At 34.0% G+C, this 19,287-nt stretch overlaps 1 protein-coding gene across 4 annotated transcripts in view; it reads left to right on the forward strand.

The window, feature by feature from the left end:
- lpp (LIM domain containing preferred translocation partner in lipoma) overlaps nt 1–19,287 on the forward strand; it is a 248,798-nt gene that overhangs the window by 204,089 nt on the left and 25,422 nt on the right. For all 4 annotated transcript variants that reach the window (XM_051112291.1, XM_051112292.1, XM_051112294.1 and 1 more), the window contains exon 8: nt 10,620–10,789. In XM_051112291.1, the coding sequence (XP_050968248.1) occupies nt 10,620–10,789 (170 nt within the window). The remainder of the gene's footprint in view (nt 1–10,619; nt 10,790–19,287) is intronic.

Below are 19,287 nucleotides of genomic sequence, written 5' to 3' on the forward strand. Positions count from 1 at the left end.
ATATTATAAAATTAATTAATAATTCAAAATATTTATTATTATTATTTATTTAATTCATAAATTATTAATTATTACTTATTTCTAAATCTTTTCTTTTTGGGAATTGCACCACATGACAGTGAAGAAGTTATTTATTTATATATGTATTTATTTAATTTGCTAATATATTTATTTATTTAGAATACAAGATAGCCAAACCACTCAATGCGGTAAATATATTTATTATTTATTATATAATTAGGTCATAATTCAAAATATTTATAATTAATCTCTTCTTTTTGGGAATCACACCACATGACAGTGAAAAAGTTGATAATAATAGGAGATTGTCAAACCACTATATAAAAAGTAATATAAAATTATAAATATAAAAATGGTAACACTCATTTGTTATGAATGAACAATGAACAATACTTTATTACACTATTTATTAATCTAAAAATACAGTTGTTCATTATGTATTCATGTTAGAGTATTAACCAATGTTAACAAACACAACTTCTGATTTTAATAATGCATTAGTAAATGCTAAAATTAAACATTAACTAGATTAATAAATGCTGTGAAAGTATTGTTCATTTTAGTTAATGTTGTTAACTAATGAACCTTACTAAATGAATCTTAATACATAAACTTATGCACATTATGAAAGAGGTGTATGCAAGTCACAAAATTGTATGTGTGAATTTGACTCCAAAAATATTTGTTTGCAACCCTAATAAATAAACATTTGACATGACTTTTTACCTTTTTTAAAATTCTCTGCACACAGAGCCTGTCAAAACAGATTTATTTTTCTCCTCAGCTTTTTGTGCAGGGGGAAAAAAAAACAAAAAAACAAAGTGTGTGTTTGGTAACATTGCTCTGTAATAAATTTGTGAATTAGAGCAGCATAATTTGCTGGAGCGGAATTTGCTGTTGAAACAGATGTTTTTTAAATCATTTCATTTTTTCACTCCAGCTGCAGGAATGTGTTGTTTGCTATTGTTCCTAAAAAACGAGATGAATTCCATCTGTGGGAATCTGTGTTGCATTATTGCTACTATTTCTGTCTAATAACGCTCTGTTGTTTACACCGCAAAATATTCTTTCTGAAGCAACAAAGTTCTCGCGAGCCCAGAATACGTGTCGTGGATCTGTTGTGTTTATTTGTTTACGTGCGCGTTGTCACAACGCGCTTTGTCTTCCAGTACTGAGAAGGCTGTGTTTCCTCCTTAAAGAATCGCACCTTCTTTTCTCATCGAGTGAGGAAAGTTTGGCCTTCCACAAAAAAGTTCTTTGCGTTCCCTCTTTACACGCATGATCTTTGATTTCCGGCGATGTAAGATCAAAATTGCTGCTCGCGCTCGCGCCGCCTTTCATGCACCCCTCTTGCATCGCAGCGTGAAAAAACAAAGAGCGGCGAGACGGAGATGTGCAGGAAATCTTAGCAGGCCTGCCACTCAAAACATCCACCGTCGCCAAACAACAGCATCTGCCTGCCACCACAAATACATTAGAAATCAATTATTTATGGAACGCAGTCAAGAACTCTTTAATCTTCTCCTTTTATCCAATTAAAATGCCTAACCGCTTTAAGCCTTTCACAAGGCTTGCGAGCAACACACTCGGCCTCTTTCTTCTTCCTTCATTCCGTCCTTATTATTTCTTCTTTTCTCTTTTTTTTTCTGAGGTTACATATAAGAAAGAATGGAAGCTTCATAGGGACGGTGAAGACAGAGGAGAAAGTGTATAAAGTGTAAATGAACTCTTCCACTCCTACCCCTTCTGGTTACAAAGGAACTATTTGAAGTTTTAATATGAAGACTCGCCTTCCATTCCCAGAGCAGGGGACACAGGGGAAAGCGAAGACTCTTTCATGAGCTCTTTCTGCCCAGTGTTAAGGGGGAGATTCAAAAGCAGCTGAGCGGGATAGAGATGTACAAATGCCGCTTTTATTATGCAGCAATCTGGCTGCGGCCTTTTATCGCAAATATGTTAACGTCGTGTACCAGAATCACTAATGTTTGACGATTCTTCATTCGTTTTTCAGTTTTAATCACATAATCCAAAATGGATTAGCCCTAAGCATTACACAAATCTTTGCTATATTAAACTTAATCAAACACTGTACCTGTGATCTTTATGATGACTAATTTGAATGTAAATTAGAGTTTTGTGGCCTGCTACTGTATTTTAGAAGATTTAAACAAATTTAAAACTGATCTTGATCTTCCACTATACAGATTTGTGTCCTGTCAAATCTGGCAAATTCTCTTTCCTAAATTTTTGCATCTAGCAAGTATAGTATAGTTTAGGGATGCTCATTTTAACCGGTTAGCCGTTATCCGACAGAAAGAATTTTGACCAATACAATCAGTTAAACAGTTTAATTTCAGGACATTATCAGGATATTTTAAAATGTTTGCTGGATGGTTAAAATTTTTGAGAGAGAAAAAAGATATATCGCATAGGCCTATAACGTTGTCGCATTTTATTATTACATTCAGAATTAGACCTGATGCAGATGCGAAATGTTTACAAACACTATAAACAAAGACTAGGTTATTTTAGTCCTCTCATTCTACAAAAAAAAAAATCCTTCATTTAGGCTAAAGCGAAACTGAAACTAACGTTGGGTCTCAAACTCAAATTCAAATGTTTCCGTATTCGAGGTGTATTTGAATGCCAAAATATTTTTTACTATGGTTTTGTACTTCACTCGCATTCCAAAATCCACATAAAACAAATTGTTTGGCGTAATATCATGGCAGTACGTTGATAACAATTAAGCAGTGTGATTTTTCCATATGTTTGGCTGACTGTATTTTATTTTGATAATTGAAAGGCTGCATTGTCAAGTTCGCAATGCTTAACTGTGTGTGCGCACAATCACTTAATTGTCTTCCTTCTAAATAAAGGTGCTTTAAAAGATTCTTCACAGCGATGCCATAGAAGAACCATTTTTGGTTCCACAAAGAACCATTAAGTCAATGGTTCTTTACAGAACCATCTCTTTCTTTCCTTTTTATAATCTGAAGAACCTTCTTTCGCCACAAAGAACCTTTTGTGAAACCGGACCATTTAGTCAACAAGGTTCTTCTATGGCATCGTGAAGCACCTTTTTCTTTTTAAGAGTGTACGACTCCTTGTCATACAGATAATCAAAATTGTAAATGGTTTGCTTTTGTTTGTGTACATTCACAATAAAAAGAAATCTTTGTGCTTTTGTAAAATAAAGAAAAATAGGATGTCGCTTTCAGCCGTCTTCCTTTTACGCAGCACAAAAATGAACTAAAACACTGCATACTAGCTACTTGTTGCACTGTTTTTTCTTTTGTTTTGTTAATTAAGTAAAAATATTTATCGTATAGGCCTATTCATTCATTATATAGCCTGGCTTTATTATGTTTTTCCCCATTCGCAGGAGCGCTGCAGATGTATGATGTGATATGTCCATGTGATTGCTCATGATCTGTTGTTTGCTGCTTGTTGCGCATGTAAAATGAATCCCTGGAAAGCAAATTTTGGTATTTTTAACTGGTCACAGACACTTATGCTTTCTAAAATAATTAAATTCTAATTTAAAATAATCTTATCAGTTAATGGTTAATAATCTGTTAATCTGTGGCTGATGGCAAAAAAAAAAAAAAATGTTGTGTTTATTTATTAACTGAAAAACTTTTTTCTATTATTCTCAGTCAGAGAATGATTGTGAGTCACCAGAAATGTTTGCAGCTACAAATGAGTCAAAGAACACTTAGGCCCCACATTTAGAGACACAGCTGTGAACATGTGACTCTCTGATCTCTTGCCTGCACCGATTAGGCTTCACATAATGTATATCAGTGTGTCTGTAGAGATTTCCTTGCAGCTGCTGATGTAATTTATGTGGGTCATCTTCCTGTATTCCCTACTGACTCCAATATTGAGAGAAATGTGACTTAGAGCCTGTTGAAATTGGACGACTGCTAAATAACATACAGAAAATACACCTACAGACAGGTGTTGCTAAATGATCTGTAATTACATGTCTACCCCTTCCCCCAAAGACTACTATACTAAAGCCAAAGCACACTCTACAACAAACATATAGTATTTTTATAACCATTTATATATAAAACATATAAAAGTATGCAGATTTTTCGACAATAAAAATAATTGTGATTTATGTATTTATAACTTAAAAAGCAGAAAAAATAATAGTAACTGATGATGGTCTGTTGGATTATTGGTGGTGCGGCCATGACATGAAGCAGAGTGGATTATTTTCTAATAATTCAACAGAACAGAGTCAATTATTCTTGCTTATACTACAGTTACCACACCTCAAATATTGTTCAGATGTTGTATTTCAAGATGTTCATCAGGTTTTTGTCTTTAAAACGCTGAATCTCATACAACACCTCCGTCAAAAATGTCATTTTAGACCTAGAAACTGAAGCTTGAGCCATTGATAGCAGACTAATGCAGTTAATAATGTTTTTGTTGAGAATGTGAGAGACCGATATTAAGCATGTGAATTACCTCTGAGTCTGTGCAGGGTCTCTACTAACAGCGAAACTGTAAGTTTGTCATCTTCAAGAACAGTTATGTTATTACTTTGTGTGTAAGAAATGTCATGTAGCTTTTAAGTTGTTAAACTATTTTACTGATAAAAAAAAAAAAAAGCCAGTGTCTGGTGAGGTGATATGGACAAGACTTGCCTGAAACTACTTTTGACGTGCGTTTCTCTGAAAATAATTGCACACCTTAAAATGTTCATTCAGCCAGTCAGATTCAAGCATTCAGCAGCCCTGTAGTACAAATATATATGTGACCCTGGACCACAAAACCAGTCTTAAATTATGTTTTTTGAGGAAGACATTTCAGGATTTTTCTTCATATAGTGGACTTCAATGGTGCTCCGAGTTTGAACTTCCAAAATGCAGTTTAAATGGGGCTTCAAACGATCCCAAATGCAGTTGTAAATGATCCCAGCTGAGGAAAAAGGGTCTTATCTAGCGAAACAATCAGTTATTTTCATAAAAATATATATATATATATATATATACAATTTATATACTTTATAATGTCAAACGCTCATCTTGTCTTGCTCTGCCTGAACTGTTTTTTCCGGTTCAATACAGTTAGGGTATGTCGAAAAACTACCATCTCATGTTCTCCCTCAACTTCAAAATCACCCTACATCGCTGTTTTACCTTTTTTGTTAAGGGTGTTTGATCTTCTTTGCATGTTCACTTTGCAAAGACTGGGTTGGTACTTCCGTAGCGATGTAGGATGATTTTGAAATGAATTTTGAAGTTGAGGGAGAAAATACAATGGGAGTTTTTCGACATACCCTAACTGTCTTGAACCAGAATACACCGAGTTCAGGCAGAGTACGACAAGACAAGCGTTTGAGATTAAAAAGTATTTAAATCTTTTTTTTTTTTTTTTTAATGAAAATAACCAATTGTCACGTTCCATTAAGATATTTTGTAAATTTCCTATAATAAATATATCAAAGCTTAATTTTTGATTAGTAATATGCATTGCTAAGAACTTAATGTGGACATTTTTAAAGGTCCTTTTGTCAATTTTTTTTTTTTTTTTTTTTTTTTGCACCCTCAGATTCCAGATATTCAAATAGTTGTATCTCAGACAAATATTGTCCTATTTTAACAAACCATACATCATTGGAAAACTTATTCAGCTTTCAGATGATGTAAGATGATGAAATAAAAAAAAATGACCCTTACGACTGGTTTTGTGGTCCAGTATCACATATAAATAAATTAAAAATCACTGCATGAAACACTGAATCAATATCCCAAGAAAATACACTAACTTTGACAGAACTAAAATGAAGCATTGCTCTCTCACATATGGTGGTGCATATTATGGATGGTGAAAAGTTTTTGCTGCTTAAATAGTTTTGTGGAAGCCGTGATACACTAATATTCAAACATCTGGCTTGCTGTCCAAATGGTTATTCAGCAAGTATGCAAAAAATTCATTAAAAGTGACAGTAATACATTCATAATGTTCTTTTGAACTTTCTATTCATTAAAGAATTCTGAAAAAATGTCACACTTTCCACAAAGCTATTAAGCAGCAAAAACTGATTTCAACATTGATAAAACAGTTATTGAGCACCAGTGATATTTGATAATAATTGAGCATCAAATTAGAATGATTTCTGAAGTACCACTTAAGACTCAAGTAATGGCTGCTTTGCCATCACAGCAATAATACAACTATTTCACAGTATTACTGTTTTTATTTGATTTTCAGTCACATAAATGCAGCCTGGGTGAGCATAAGAGAACATTGACATTGTACAATAAAGCCTTAACATTGAAATGACTAATTAGTCTTGTGTTGCTGATTATGTTTGTGATAATTGTAATTTCTCCAATTTGTGATAGTGTTTGTGTGCTGACCTTTATCAGTATATTTAAGTTTTTGGTCTTTTTGTGTGTGTGGCTAGATCAAATATTAGTATTATTTAATCTAAGTTTTAAGTCTAGTTATATACCTCTAAAAGTGAGGCTAGTTATATACAGTAAGATACAGGGTATAATGATGTTGTACACCGCTTACACTGCTTGTAGTTAATTGTTTCGAGGTTAGATTGCAGTTCCCATCAGATTTGACTGATAGCTGGTCCATTTTTACTAATGAAGTGGTTCTTCACCTGACAAAAATGACCTTAACTGCTCTAAAGGAATTTGAGGATTTCTTTCTCCTCACATCCTTTGAGTCCACGGCATTCTCACTCCACTGAAAGGAAAGAGAATTTCTGAACGGTTTCCTCCACTCAGGCTTTGAGGGTGACCTGCGCTCATCCCTTGGCTGTATTTCCCACTCACGTTCTCTTTTCTCTTTTTTTTGTGCTTGTCTCTCTGACACACTTGTTTGGCTCAGAGGGGCCTGTGATCCAGAGCCGCTCTCGTTTCAGCCCATCTGAAGTGATTACCTTTGCCTGGGATTCCACCCACCCCCACCGGTCCCCTGGGGAGCCGCGGCAGGCAGACGGCTCCACTTTATTTCCTCCGCCTGCTCTGTGCTGTTCCTCAGCGGAACCCTGCTGCAGGTACAGCTCAGCGGGGTTGGAGTGGAAATTATCTAGAGATCAGCTTCAGTGAAGTAGCTCACATTAGTTTTAGTGACAGTTCAACACGGGGCACACAACATAGAGCTAAGTGGTAATTATGAATCAACATGACATTCATTTTTTTTATACTGTTGTTTCGTAGACAGGTGTGACAATGCATGGAAACCTTGTGTCGGATCATTTCACTGTTCCTTTAATTGAAGTAATGGTCTGTTTGGCTGGTATTCTGCTACCCATAGAATCAATCATTAATCTCTTTTGTCTTTACACACTGCAAAATATCACGTACTAAAATAAAATAAAACAAAATAAAATACCATTGGTAGGTGGTTTTAATGTTACTAAAGTCTCTATATGCTTACCAAGGCTGCATTTATTTGATCAAAAATACAGAATTTTGAAATTTTGTTAAATATTATTACAATTCAAAATAACTGTTTCCTATTTTAACATATTTTAAAATGCAATTTATTCCTGTGATGCCATTATAAAAGTCTTCAGTGTCACATCCTTCAGAAATTATTTTAATAGCTGATTTGATGCTCAAGAAAATGTTTGCATTATAATGTTTGTTCAAAAGAACAGCATTTATTTAAAATAGTTTTTTGTAACAATATACACACAAAAAAAATTACGCAATTTAATTAATAGTAAATTTTAATAAAATTTAATTGAATAATCTTTACATATTTTAATAGAATAATTGATTAGCGATTATTCAGTTATTCAGTCAAAATATGTAAGGATTATTTAATTTAATTTGATGGTATTTTACTATTAATTCAGTTATGTAAATACTAAAAAAGGCTTACTTTTTGTAACCGTGTACACTCAAAAAAAATTAAGCCTTTTTTTAAGATTTACGCATTTCATTTAATAGTAAAATTACATAAAATTGAGCTAAACTGTCTATATGTATTTATTTGAATAATTGATAAAACATTGTTTAATTATTCAGTTAAAATACATAAGAATTATGCGATTCAATTTTATGTAATTTTACTATTAATTTTATTTTATTTTATTTTATTAATTACATGAAGTGTTGATTAATTAATATTTTATTAATTTTTTTAGTAAATTGATACTCTAAATAACAAACTAAAATGTCTTTATGAGTCATTCACTCATTTGATTCGATTCGTTCAAACGGCTAATTCATTCAGGAATTAAGTAAATGACTCTCTTTATGAATGGGCCTTAGAATCATTGATTCATACGATTCGTTCAAAATGTGGATTCATTCAGAAACTAAATACTGCAGTGTTGGCCGGAGACATGCAACAAGTCACACAACAATTCTGCTGTGGCTTTAAAGCTAATATGTTCTCTGCAAAATTAAGCAAAAACACATAATATAGTGTTTAAAATATAACACAACATCAACTTCTTATTTACTGATCTGCTGTATAAAATCACATTTAAGCTTGTGATAGATCAGGACAAAATCATATTGCTCTTTCTTCCTGAGTGATATTGTGTGATATATAATAGCCAATATATAAATATGAGATAAAACACATACAAGAGTATTTTTTTGCATCAATATCTTGAATTATAGGGCATAACTGCATTTATGGAGCTGTTACCTTGCATCATATTTGTCAACAGTCAACTGTATGAAATATAAGATGATGTACAGGTTTGGGGGCGAGGTTAGCGTGTTAACTGCGTTAAAATATTTTAACCACGTTATTTTCATAACTAATTAATTAAACTGAAAGCCCTAATCATTGCTTAATAAAAATACTAAATACACAAAAAATCTTACTGACCCCAAACTTAGCTTAATATCAAGAATGATATGACTTGTTTTTAGAGAATATAAATGACATTTATCCTTGTTTACAGCAACAAGAAGAATTCAAAATGTGTTTCTTTATCTCCTTATCAATTTTGCTTTGTCAGTAATTTATCTTATTTAATTTGTTTTCAGTATTGATTTAAAAAAAGACTTTTTGCAGCTCATCGACTGAATTGAACAGATATCGCCGTCTTAATCCACACGCGTGAGGAGAATTATCTCCGATTAAAACTTTGTTGAGAAGAGGTGCTCACATTCAGCTCAGCTTTGATATCTAATCTGAAGAGCGGAAAAGTTCAGTCTGTTTTGTTGATGCCGCCGACAGCTTCAGCGGTGAAAATGGGAGCGTGTCTGATATTTCTCCTGCTCACTGCTTCGCCTTTTGTCTGTGACAAGCTTGAACTCTAGCTCTCATTGCAGTCAGAGAGTGTATCATTTCTAAAAACAGGCTTAAATGAAGCACAAAAGAGAGAGAAAAGAAAAATGAGGAACTACAGAACTAAAGTTAAGTAAATTAATTCATAATATCTCACATTCTCTCTTTTTTTGGAGATCCTATCTGTCCTCAGATGTGTAAAAAGGAAAACACCATAAGATACGGCTCTAAAGCGCATTATTTCCTGATACTGCTAATTAAACTGCTAGCGTCATTAATTGGTTTGAAGATATCTTTGCATTGAGTTGGAGACATCTTAAGCTCAATTAAAGATAGCTTCGACTCAATTACAGATATCCAAATGCCGTGTCCCACAATATGCAATCAGGATCTTTTTTCGGTGCAATACCAGATGCCCTATAACACAAAGATTGTGCTCCTTCCACTTCCAAAGTTTCCTTTTATCATGAAAAGATTGTGTGCGTGTCAATGCGCCAATGCGATGTTTAATCCTATTCTTATCCCAATGGAGATATCATATGTGGCTTTATATATGGGGAAGTTTGGTCTGAACGGAGGTTCAATTTGAATACGAGCTGCTCTTAAACATCTGCCATCATTTGAGTGATAAGTTGGGTGTGTTTTCACAATTCGTGATGAGTGAGTTGACAGACGGCGTGACGCGTTGATCTCCACTCTCTTTGCAAGGGAAAAAATCAGCTCACTATATTCCTTGTTAAGTGACTGACCTTGTTAAGCGCCTTAGATTTCTACAATTGTAGGACAACCGATCACTTTGCCCTTTTTAAACAGAAAAAAAGAAAAATCCAAACACTTTAAAGGGGTAAATTCCCTGGAGATGATATCAATCTAACTTTAGAAATGCTCCTCATGTTCTGTTTCTTTTGACATTGACTCTTTTAATTCTTTTTTTATCCACAAGACTTGCAATTGCTCAGTAGAGATTGTTATCATTGGTTGTACCACAAAGATGAGTTGGCTTAAAAGGGGCAACAGACACACTGTTTATTCAAGATTATCTCTGAACCTGAAAGCCGAAGTGTTCGTTTTCTTTGTAGCTGAAACATCTCATCTTCTTTTGAAAAACATAGATGCAGAAACATTTTTGAAGGAGAGCAAAGAGTAAATAACCCATATCACCACTTGAAATAGCTATTCTTAATTAGAATGGTTTCACATTAAAGTGGCAGATGGTGCCACCATATTTACACTATATATGTATTATCTCTTTAACCTTTACTCACCATATTATGTTTGTGTTTTTTAGTATTGAATATGTTTATAATGTATGCAATTTTCCTCCAGCATCTGAACTGTAATCCCAATGCTGTGTTTTGCAGGACGCTGTGCAAGCTGTGGGGAGAATGTGGTTGGTGAGGGGACGGGTTGTACCGCCATGGACCAGGTCTTCCACGTGGACTGCTTCATCTGCATGACCTGCGGTTCCAAGCTCAGAGGGAAGCCCTTCTATGCCGTGGAAAAGAAGGCCTACTGCGAACCCTGCTATATCGTGAGTCTGATCTGCTCAATGTTCTATATGCACACAGTGGGTCTCATACACTGTTTACTTTTTACCATTTAAGGATAAGCTTTGGTCACTTTTTAGAGTTAGATTTCAAGAAAGTTTGCATCAGCTCAAATCAGCGTGACCTACCAGCTGCGTGCCATAACCGGACGTCCCATACACTAATAGTTAAGTGTTCTCTGTCACGCAAAATATTTGCTAGATGCACAACAGGTGTGCATACGTATGCCATTTTTACAGTCATTTCTTTTTGAAGTTTGAGGAATGTGTGTGAGTTTTATTATTTATTGGCATTTTGGCTTTATTACGTTAGGATGGTGCAGATGTGATAGGAAATTTTTTCATCCGTAACTTGCATACATAACCAGGCTGTACCTAAATTCAAGTTTCTGATAGCACAACAGCTCCTTATACAGAATTTTATCATGATCAAAGAACAATGCCACATTTATATTATATGTGTACACATATAGCATACAATAAACGGACATTCAAATGACTGGGGCCTATAATTTAGTTTTTTTTTTTTTTTTCATGCGCAACATTTCTTGTATTATCAACTTTGAAAACTGTGCAAACTACGATGCTTTTTTTCAAGATCCTCTGATGACCAGAAAGCATTTATTTGAAACATTTTCATATTTTCATTTGACTTGTTTTCATCATTTAGTGTTTTTTAAGGTATATGTCTACATAGTTTTTATTTATTTATATTTTTAGTTTGTTTGTTTTAATATGTACAAGTTAAACTAATATATATATATATATATATATATATATACACTACCGTTCAAAAGTTTGGGGTCAGTAAGACTTGTAATAGTCTTTAAAGTAGTCTCTTATGCTCATCAAGGCTGCATTTATTTGTTTTTTATTTTAACATACTTTAAAATAGAATTTATTCCTGTGATGAAAAGCTGAATTTTTATCAGCTGTTACTCCAGTCTTAAGTGTCACATGATCCTTCAGAAATCATTCTAATATGCGGATTTATTATTAGAATGATCAAGGTTGGATAATATCAACAGTTGTGCTGCCAAATATTTTTTGGAACTTGTAATTTTTTTTTCAGGATTCTTTCATGAATAACAAGTTTAAAAAGTACAGTGTTTATTCAAAATATAAATATTTTATAACAATGTAAATTATTTATTATTAACTTTTAATAAACTTTTAATTATTAACTTAATACATCCTTGGTGAATAAAAGTATTAATTTCTTAAAAAAGAAAAAAAAAGAAAAAAAGAAACAATAAAAATGTACTGACCCCAAACTTTTGAACGGTAGTGTATATATATATATATATAATTTTATATATATATATATATATATATTTTTTTTTTTTTTTTTTTTTCAGCAATAATGTGTAAAATTGGTATACAAAAATGATATCAAAGACTCGTATTGTTTAAAATATTGTTATATTGTTAGAAAATATTTATATTTTGAATTAATTATGTTCTTTTTAACTTTTTTCATCAAAGAATCATAAAAAAGTATCACAGGTTACAAAAAAATATTTGACAGCGCAAATGTTGCCAACATAGATAATTTTAATAATAAATCAGCATATTAAAATGATTTCTGAAGGATCATGTGACACTTAAGACTAGACTAATGGCTGATGAAAATTCAGCTTTGCATCACAGCAATAAATCATATTTTACAGTATTATTACATTATTTTATATTGTAATAATATTTTGCAGTTTTACAGTTTTTCCCTGTTTTTTATCAAATAGAGACAAATAAAGAGACTTCTTTACAAAATATTACAAGTCTTACTGATCCTAAACTTTTGAATGGCAGTGTGTATATGTAGGCTGCAACAAATGAGGTCACAGTTAATCAGTATATGTATGTGTATATATAGATAAATATGTAAATATATGTGTATGGTGATGCATCATGACCTCATCTTTTGTTGTCTGCAAGCACACATTCATACTGTTGGATTACTTGCCGCTCAGCACATTTCTACACACGTATCCAAGAGGAAATACTTCAACGGCACTAGTTTGCATGCTCTTTGATGCTCTAGTTTCCTTGTCTTCATATGAAGCTAGCTTCAGCTCTCATTAGCTCCATGTTCTGAGGACTTGTCGAAGATCTGCCAGGAGCATCTGGCTCTGTTTAAAACCTGGATTTAGGTTCTTTCAGAAATGTTACCCAAACCGTTGCTGTTTTCATAATCATTCACCTATTCCTGTCACACTCCTCATTCTTCCCTGATGAGCTGCTTCACACTTGTTAGCTCGGTAGTCAAATCCATAAGAGGCATAAAGATTAGACAAACAGTGGCCTCGCATGCAAAGGACCAAGCGCCACGTTTAACTCCATCTCATACATCTGATAAGCTTTCACATGGGCAAATCACACTTGAGATGTAACACGAGTATTAAAATCACATTAGACTGCCAGATAGGATTACTTTCCTTTGCAGATTGGAAACCAAATCAGGGCCTCTTTTTCTCCCTCCACCGTCCACCTTCCTTTTTTTTGTTTCTGAAAATATCTGTTGAAAATTCTCTTATTTCTTCAGGCGAACCGTAAGAGAAAAGGAAATTAGTGACAGTTACAGTAAGACATGAACGTTAACATTTCTCATTGAACTGGAGATTAGGAGTTTCTTATAAAAAGCTAACAAACTTTCTGAGCATGTTTTTTCCACATCTGAATGTTGTGCAACATCTACATGTGCTGGTAGACATTAAAAGTTTTGAGAACCATATTTTGTTTGTCATTATTACAAAACACTCTTTAATTCCTGTTTTGAAATGCACTTTTCAGCTACTCTGTGTGGGAAATGAAAATGGATTACTTTAAGAGTATTACATTCGTTTAGTTAGCAGGTCTGAGTAGAGGTCTGTACTAGCTGGACGTATTAGTATTCCCATTCTAATGTCGTACATAGCTAATTTTGTAATGGCTGTCAATGGGGAAAGATGCATTTTAGGACAGATGGTGTTGTTCTAGCCAGACGCTGACTCATTGGTCGGGTCCAGAAAGATCCACAAATGTATTTTAAATAAATACCAGCACAAAGTGCTAAAGGCTGTAATGTCACAAACTCTTTCACACCATTTTGACAACCACATTTTTTGGAAGACCTGTCAATCAAATTAGTTCACACTCAGCCACCAGTAACCTAGTCTGACCTTTCTCAACCATGGCTCTTTATACCGTATGTAAGAGAGCAGGCTCAGTAGAAAGTCAAATATTGTTATAAAAGGATTTTTTTATTTGATTGTGGTGTTCATATAGAAAGGATGAATCCCACACTGACCCATTTCCAAACAGACAAGAGCAAAAGTGCAAAAAAGTCCATTTTTGTTTGATCTATCTTTACTGTAAGTATAACATTTCGAAACCGGTCAGCACCAAAAATAAGTATTAACCCAACTCACAAAGAAACCAGGCCATTCCTCAAACTGCCTTTTATTTCATCATTGTTTCCCGTTTGTACTTGTGTTATTTCCGTTTCCACTGGTATGCGTAGCCTACTTACATTTCTGCTGTGGCCACAGTGTTTCCCTATTTCCCTTTTAAGAAACCGCTGTATTACTGAGCCAGCACTTTCTTTAGTGTTCTTCTCGTTTACAGACAATGCAAATTTCAAAGAAGCCAGAATATTGTTAATATTGGTCAGATTTGTTTAATAATTGAAATGGTCTAAACCAGAGTTGCCTAACTTTTTACCATGAAAGGCCACAATTTAAACCTGACTGAGGGTTTTAACCCAAATTAAATGTTGCTTATATTCAATTTCTTTTTTTTTTTTTTTTAATACATCAGTTGGCATTTTTAATTCACTTATATTCACTAAATTTAAAAGCAAAAATTAAATGTTAAACTATATATGTCCCCCCTATTTTTCACACACTTCCCTACTGAAAAAAAAACGGCTAAAACCAGCCTAAGCTGTTCATCCAGGCTGGTCTTAGCTGGTCATAGCTGGTCAGCAGGCGGGTTTTAGAGGGGTTTTGGCCACTTCCTTGGCTGGCCAGGCTGGTCTTAGCTGGTCAGGCTGGGAAACCAGCTAAAACCAGCTACTTCCAGCTTAAACCAGCTAAGACCAGCCAACCAGCCTAGGTAGCAGTGTTGTGCAATCAAAGGTCATTATTTGGGCCCTGATTTGGGCATTTCTGGTATAAACAGGTGCTTCAGATGCCCTGTTGATCAGAGAAACACAACCACTGACCACACAGTTTCTATTAATAACTCAATATTGCGTATTCCACGTTCATGTATGTATTTAATTGAAAGTAGCCATATATAAAAGTTTGTTAATATAGAGCCAGTGGAACATTATCAGAAAATAAACCTTAACCATGACGCAAAGTGTCAATATGACCCGACCCTGACACTACGCGTCAATATGCCAACCCAAGTTTATGGGAAAATATAACTATTTTACAAGGGGACAATAGATCCTTTGCCCTTAGTTACTTTTGCTGCGTCTGACAAGCCATGGGGCTTTCATGCCACACATCATATTTTCATGCAGTAAAATATATGTCGCAGAGCAAAGATACTGACAATGCGCCAACAGACAGGACAGAACAAGACAGAATATTTTTATTACAGAATATTGTATCAAACAGTCTCAGCTTTCAAATTCAGTCATTTGTTTAATAAATTTAAACAGTAAATATAATTTTGTGGTTCTTTAATGTAGCATGACAAAACGCTGTAGCACGTGAACTGATCATCTTGTCCTTTTTACTAGTTATAGCACAAAATAAACATGAATGAACATCAGAAGATATCTTGTTTCAACTGCGGAAAGCCATCAATACACACTACTTTTCAAGACGATATACACCAGTGTTAATCTGCTTTCCTGTCTGGTTTGTTTGTCTGACAAAAATGGCAGATTCATGTTTTGTGTGTCACAGAGCAAAGAGGACACTGACAACGCACAAACAGACAAGACAGAATGCTTTTTTTGTATGAAACAGTCTCAGCTTTCAAATCAAGTCCTTTTTTAATAAATTCAAACAATAAATATCATTTTGTGGTTCTTTAATGTGGCATGACAGATCGCTGTAGCACGTGAACCAATCATCTCTTCCTTTTTACTAGTTATAGCACAAAATAAACATGAATGTACATCAGAAGGCATCTTCTTTCAACTATGAAAAGACATCAATACACACCATTTTTCAAGTTCAAGTCCACCTGTGTTAATCTACTCTCCTGTTTGGGTTGTTTGTCGGACAAGAATAGCAGTTCAAGCATTATGATTGGTCAGATCGCCTGTCAATCAAACTCCTGGTGAAGGGTCAATTTTGTAAGTGTTATGTGATTTGGAAGAAATTGTACAATATTTAGGAATAGTAAGCATGAAAGTCCACCCCTAAACATAACCATCACTACGCCTTAGGCAGATCATACAAGAAAACATACAAATGTATGAATTCATATGACTTATCCACCAATTTGACAAAATATAAAAAAGCTACGTCCTGAAATTGTGTTGAACATGCAGATCCATTTACCTAACCTGTAATGTTTTACCTCACTTTAAGTTTTTGTGTTCTTGATTTATGTCAGCCAGTTCAGGAACAATGAGGAGGATCACTCTGACTATGTAACAGCCTTTGTTGCATCATAGGTAGTTGATACTGTAGGAAATGCCAACTTCTCGAAATTATAACATCTAGCTGTAACACTGAGGTTTCACTGCCTTTCTTTTGTCGCCCACTGCTCAAAATGGCTTAGAGGAATCCAGAGACATTTCCAGCACTGTCACCAAAATCAAAACCACCTTACCACACCTCCAGCTTTTCAGTAAACCCTTACTTAATCATTTTCACTTACTGCTGCGACTAGGGCACGGTGCCAGCTTGGAGTTCAATAGAAGGCACAGTTTCTCAGCATCATTACTGAATATTCAAGGGAGCATAGGCAAATCGGAAATAATACATCTTTAATAAGAAATTTTAACACCAAAGCAGTGCAGGTTTTCTGACTGCTGCTGTTTTTGTAGATATTAATCCAAAAAATAACATCATTTTGTCTCCCTCATCCAAATCTGTATGTTTTTTTCCCTCTGCAGAATACAAAAGAAGCCCCCACTGACTTTCATTTTGGGGTGAACCGTTTTTCCTTGTACTTTAAGCCACAATGCAATATACTGAGAGAGACACTGAGTTTGTTTATGTAATTCATTCACTTCTCTCTCAACTTCAAAATAGGCTATAAGTAACAAGACTGCAAAGCAACAGTTAACCTTTGTTCCAGAGAACAGCGTCAGACTATTATGTCTGTCTGTGTACTTCTTCAGCAGATGAATCACTTAAACAGTTGAAGTATCTGTGACTCAGGCCATCTCTTGAATCACCCCCCACTACACTGATCAGCTCTCAGAATGATTATACTTGTCTTCCTCTGGAAGTTTTCCAACTTGGATCCATGCACTAAAGAGGGCCGGGATAATTTAAGAACTTTATTTATGCATTTCATCAGCATAAATGTTCTTCTGGCACAAGATCAAAAGGATGGAAGAAATCTGAATTTCTTAATGAAAGTAATTTCTTCTTCTTTTCTCCTCATCCTCAGGGTCATACGCCTCTGTGCGATTAGAGAATGAGCATGAGACTTTGGTCTCTATAGAGACATGGCAGTCCCCCAGTGAGCTGGGGGAAAACTTCAAATGAGGCCAGCGAGTCAGTCTAGGAATCTTTTAAGATAGGAAGAATGCACATTGTACATTATTTATCAGTTTATTTATCTGCAGAGAAAGGATCATAGCGTTCAAATTTTCATTGTTCCTATATAAACATCTCATTTACTGCTCTGTTTGCCACTAGGGAGACACAATAGGGAAAAACACCTGTTATGTATCTAACGTCATTTGCTTTGTTCTAAAGAGACACAAGGTATTAAAATCTTCTTTTGAACTTCTTAGTAAACTGGTCACGTCTTACTAAATAACTGCATTTCCCTCTATAAATACCTTTGGTGTTTGACAAGGCAGTGTGTTTTTGAAGTGTTTTTAATACAATTTACATGTCAGCTTGTTGGGACCTGAGTTAAAATGATAATTTATCATAATGATCGGAACTTCATTACAAGATTGCAGCTCTTCATTGTGGCATTTAAAATTTTGATTCATCTTAACTTCAAACGTCATCTTGTCATCAAAAGACATCTTGACAGCATTCTGTAACTATTTTCTCTCCTTAGTTTAAAAGGATCAAATTTCACCACTGATTTTGTACAAAATCTCTTACATTTCATTTATAAGGTGCATTTATTTTTGCCAAGTTTCTCTTATGGTATATTTGTTAACACTTTCTATGAAGTCCATATTTATAATACATTATAAGGGTATTCGTAAGGCATTTTAATGAATGCATAATGCATTATAAAAACCTTATAATATGTTATATCATCTAATAAATAATTATAACAACAATTATGATACAATTATAATGTTTACGCATTTGTGGTTATAACTTTTAAGATTATGATTATTTATAACACACAATAAACACCATATTAAATCTTATTTTACATTTATAATGGGCTATATATCTTGACATTGTTTATTTAAGATCTGCACAGTATCTTACTACATCTTTATATGTTGGGTTGCATAGTTATAATACATTATAACTTCGAGAAATATAATCCATTGTAACTTAAGTGAATGCAACATGTTCATTGTGTGTTATAAATCATCATACTCTTAAGCTATAACTACAAATAAATAAATATTATAATACATTAAAACTGTTCTTATGAATATTCATAAGCTGATACAACATAAGGTTTTTTATAATGCAATATACATTTATTAAGAATACCCTTATAATGTATTATAAATGTGGGCTTCAAAGAAAGTGTTACCGTAAATTTCTTCGGACAGCTACAATTTGCACAGTTAATAATCAAGCCTTAGTTACAGTGTGTATGTGTACAGTGTGTATGTTTGGAGTAAGATTTTCTTTTAATTAAAGAATTAGTTCACTTCCAGAATAAAAATTTCCTGATAAATTACTCACCCCCATGTCATCCAAGATGTTCATCTCTTACTTTCTTCAGTCGAAATAAAAAATTAAGGTTTTTGAGGAAAACATTCCAGGATTTTTCTCCATATAGTGAAATTCAATGGGACTTAACAGGTTGAAAGTCCAAATTGCAGTTTCAGTGCAGCTTCAAAGAACTATACACGATCCCAGCCGCAGAATAAGGGTCTTATCTAGCAAAACAATCCATCATTTTCTTTAAAAAAAATTACATTTATATACTTTTTAACCACAAATGCTCATCTTGCACTAGGTCGACCTCATGCATTACATAATCACGCATGCATGGCGATGGTGGAAGTACCGACCCAGTGTTTACAAAGCAAATGTGCAAAGAAAGTAAAGGTAAAACAACAATGTCGGATCATTTTGAAGTTGGAGACAAAAATGAGATAAAGTTTTTCGCCCTACCCTACCTTTTTGAACCAGAGTACACAGACGAAGAAC

This window comes from Labeo rohita, chromosome 6 (assembly GCF_022985175.1).
Source record: "Labeo rohita strain BAU-BD-2019 chromosome 6, IGBB_LRoh.1.0, whole genome shotgun sequence".
In the NCBI taxonomy this organism is placed as follows: domain Eukaryota; kingdom Metazoa; phylum Chordata; class Actinopteri; order Cypriniformes; family Cyprinidae; genus Labeo; species Labeo rohita.